Source organism: Sardina pilchardus, chromosome 5 (assembly GCF_963854185.1).
Source record: "Sardina pilchardus chromosome 5, fSarPil1.1, whole genome shotgun sequence".
Taxonomy (NCBI): domain Eukaryota; kingdom Metazoa; phylum Chordata; class Actinopteri; order Clupeiformes; family Clupeidae; genus Sardina; species Sardina pilchardus.
In genome coordinates this window covers 13,218,908-13,222,747 of record NC_084998.1, presented here as the reverse complement: position 1 = coordinate 13,222,747, position 3,840 = coordinate 13,218,908, and the positions used below count along the sequence as shown (strand labels likewise).

The 3,840-nt window shown below is 45.8% G+C and overlaps 1 protein-coding gene across 2 annotated transcripts in view; it reads right to left on the bottom strand.

Annotated features, from left to right (window-relative positions):
- Positions 1 to 1,614: 1,614 nt before the first annotated feature.
- LOC134080226 (transmembrane protein 47-like) overlaps positions 1,615 to 3,840 on the bottom strand; it is a 19,416-nt gene continuing 17,190 nt past the window's right edge. Inside the window, exons 3-4 of one of the 2 annotated variants that reach the window (XM_062536538.1) lie at positions 2,959 to 3,118; positions 1,615 to 1,973 (exon numbers count right to left, since the gene is read on the bottom strand). In XM_062536538.1, coding sequence (XP_062392522.1) covers positions 1,898 to 1,973; positions 2,959 to 3,118 — 236 coding nt within the window. In that variant the 3' untranslated portion in view covers positions 1,615 to 1,897. Of the gene's footprint in view, positions 3,119 to 3,840 lie in introns of both variants that reach the window. The other variant, XM_062536539.1, reaches the window with a different exon arrangement.

Below are 3,840 nucleotides of genomic sequence, written 5' to 3'. Positions count from 1 at the left end.
TATGTCGAGACACAGGAGAGCATATCGATATCCTGGCAGTCTGGGTTAGGAAACCTCATTAGTGCACAGCCTCCACACACACACACACACACACACACACACACACACACACACACACACACACACACACACACACACACACACACACACACACACACACACACACACACACACACACACACACACACACACACACACACACACACACACATCCAATTTAGCCTGAAAGCACCAGCACTCACAGGGGTGATGGCAGCTATAATTGGGTGGTGGCCGGTTCCCCTCCCCCTCCTCTCCTGGCAGGGATGGGGGTGTCAGACTGGTAGGTGTTACAAGTCCAAGTGGTTGTGTTTGCCCAGGTGCTTCCATGCCCTACCCACTTCCTCCTTCTGAGAAACACGCCTCCCCCAACATCATCAGCACACACACACACACACACACACACACACACACACACACACATTCACACGAGAGGAGTTGGGCATTCTTGTGATAGCTGAGAGTGTGTCCGTGTGTATTTTTGGCCCTGGCACTCTGATTCAGAGCAGTAGAATGAGCAGTGTGTACAAACACCACGGATGGGCTCAAATTACAGCACCCCTGCGCCGCTCTTCCCAGCAGAGAGCCGCCACTGCTCTTTAGTCACCTCACAGAGACAGTGGCTCATAAGGAGATCATGAGGCCATGAACCATGACTTGGAAAAACATAATAGAGATATGTGAGACAGACTGGCTCACCGATCGAAGTGCAGGCTATACAGTTCCAAATGTACCAAATGTGTCTTGAAGGTGAAAAAGAAGAGGGAAAGTAAACTGATACTGGCAAGTAAACTGCCACAGACTACATTATTGCATAGAGTAAGAGCCAGTGAGTACAGTGAGTGGCCTGTACACACAATGGTACAGTGTCCAACTTCCACTTCATTGCTTTCCACTCCAACAGTCAGCCAAATAAATGAACCATTAGCCTAGCTTACCATAATACCCTGGAAGTGGATCATACCAGTTAGCCTGTAGTTAGCCAATAGCTTAAAGCAGAGCTAACCGGTGCAACAAAGTGAATTCTACAAAGCTAGGTTTACTGTATGGTGTCAGACTAGGTTTGTGCACACATAAAGAGAAGAATAAGTATCCTCCTATCTATTGCGTAGATGGCAAGGAAGCTACTTTCCCAAAAAGTTAGCATGTTCTTTTAAGAGTGAGACTGATCCACTAGACTGGTTTGCCTTTTTTAATGAAGAGTTTCGATTGTGTAAATAAAACGCTTATTGTGGAAGCATCTCTGTGTGTGGTCCTCCTTCCGTGTTCTTGCATCACAGGCTTCTGTACGCAGCAAGGATGCACTGTGTGGGTGAGATCAATTAAACAGGAGGGAGAGACAGAATCAAAGCTTCTGGAGAGAGCTCGTCTTCCTGGGGTAAAAACAACTCAGCAAGAAGCACACGGAGCACTGCAGAGATCAACACTGTTTATTCTCCTCTTCCAATGGCACATGGAGTACAGAAAGAAAGCCATACCTTCGTTCTGTGCACTGATTGCAGAAGAGGTTTGTTTTCATCACTCCCTCCTTGCAATGACCCCCACCCCCCCACCCCCCCACCCCACCACCAAAAAAAGAAACTCTGCAAGAGTTTTTCTGTGCCCTATCCCAAGAAAAAAAAACTGCAATAATCAAACGACAAAAACATAAAATATACTTTATCTTCCTATTAGAGAATACATCTGTATGCTATGAACACTTGAACAATATGATATGTCCTGTATCATAAAATGCAACACAAGAAAGTTCATATACAAAAAGGAATAATATATGTACTTTTACTCTTCTTTTTCTTAAAAAAAAAGAAAGCAACCGACAATCTGCAACTTCCGAGATTTCGTTTTCCTCGCATTGGTGTCAGTTTGGAGATCCATGGGATTCACTGTAGAGGAAGGGCTGAAGCACTGAAGCACTGCACGCTGGATGAGAGAGACTGCATGGGGGGGGGGGGGGGGGTGAGGACAGATGATAGGATGAAGGGATGAATGGAAATTAAAGAGGAAAGAAAGAACAGAGTGATAGAGTGAAGAAGCTGGAGCCAGATTATATATATATATACTATATATACATAAAGAGAGAGAGAGGGAGAGAGAGAGAGAAGGGAGATAGAAAAGAGAGAGAGAGAGAGAGAAAGGAGAGAGAAAAGAGAGAGAGAAGAGAGAGAGAGAGAGAGAGAGAGACAGAGAGAAAGGAGACAGAGGAGAGAGAGAAGAGAGAGAGAAGAGAGAAAGAGGGAGAGAAAGGGAGGGAGGGAGGGAGGGATGCCCATCTCAGGCCTGTGTGGCGTGGCCGCGGCACCAGCGTGCCCTCTCCAAGGATGGAGCTCTTCCGGCGGGCCGAGCAGCGAGTAGCCCCAGTCCTCCCCACACAGCTGTTCCCCATACTTCATACCTCCAGCAGTCAGTCTGCCAGCCAACCAGCCTGGGTACGGGCCCGCTCACTCTGTCTATAAATACAGAGCCCTTGTGTGTATGTATGTGCGTGTGTGTCTGTGTGTGTCTCTGTGTGTGTCTGTCTGTTTGTGTATGTGTGTAGTAAAACTATACCTTCTTTCTTCATACAAATGTTTTTAATTTTAGCCTGTGTGTGTGTATGTGTGTGGTGTGTGTGTGTGTGTGTGTGTGTGTGTCAATTCTACATCTGCTCTGGGCCACCCTTTAACAGTGCACATCTTGCCTTAGCCAGCATATATATGTCTGAGGGTGCAATGTAAGAAGCTGTTATGTGAGCTATGCACTATATGTGGCATGTGTACACTATGCTTTGGATCTGTGCTTGTATGCATGAGTGTATGTGTGTGTGTGCGTGTGTGTGTGTGTGTGTGTGTGTGTGTGTGTGTGTGTGTGTGTGTGCCGCCTGTGTGTAGTGTGTACATATGCGTGAGACAGGGAAGGACTCAGTACATGGCATCCTCGTACATATCTGTTCGCAGGCAGAACAGAATCCCGCCCCCCAGCATGAAGATGGTGGCGCCCCAGCCGAGGCCATAGCCCCAGTTAAACTCGTGGTAGGTCTGCAGCACCGTGCCGTCGATGAATTTGATTGGGTAGAGGACCAGGGCACAGGCCTGAAGGACCACTGAGGATGGAACAAGAAAACAAGGTCAGCCAATGAGAATCCATGTAACAGGTGTTAGTTGTTATTACATCAGTAGGAAATGATGACTGAAAATGTCTCCAAAGTGAAACAAAGGATAAGATATAAAAGCTACTCGCAGAAAAAACAATCAAACAGCAATTCCCCTTGGGTACAGAGCACAACAACAAAGAAACAAGGGACAACTTGCACAAACAGAATTGTCACGGCTAAACTTGAGTAGAAATGTTTTCATTTCAGGACTGCTGTGGTCAAAGAACCACAACAATCCAAGATATCGTGTGTCCCTGTATTCTCCACATCCTGGCCTATCTCTGCTGCTCGCTGAATCAGAAAACAATTTTCAAGAAAGGAAGCAAGAGAAAATGACGGCGGACTGGGAACTATGAAATAGACCACACACACACACACACACACACACACACACACACACACACAGACACACAAAACAGAAAACAACTTGATTGCTTAATGCATTCTGCAGCCAGTTGCACCAACTGAATGTAAGTTCCACCTCTGCTTAGTTCAGATGTAGCCTAAATTGGCACTGCGTTGGAGTTACTAAAATTTAAACGAGTTGCATCACGCAAATAATTTCTGCGTAACATTAAGTTGTTTGTTTCTTAATTTTATACTTCCTCAGCCTTAGATGTACAGTCCATAGTGAGTAATTTGTAAACATGGTTATCTCATTTTAAAGGTAG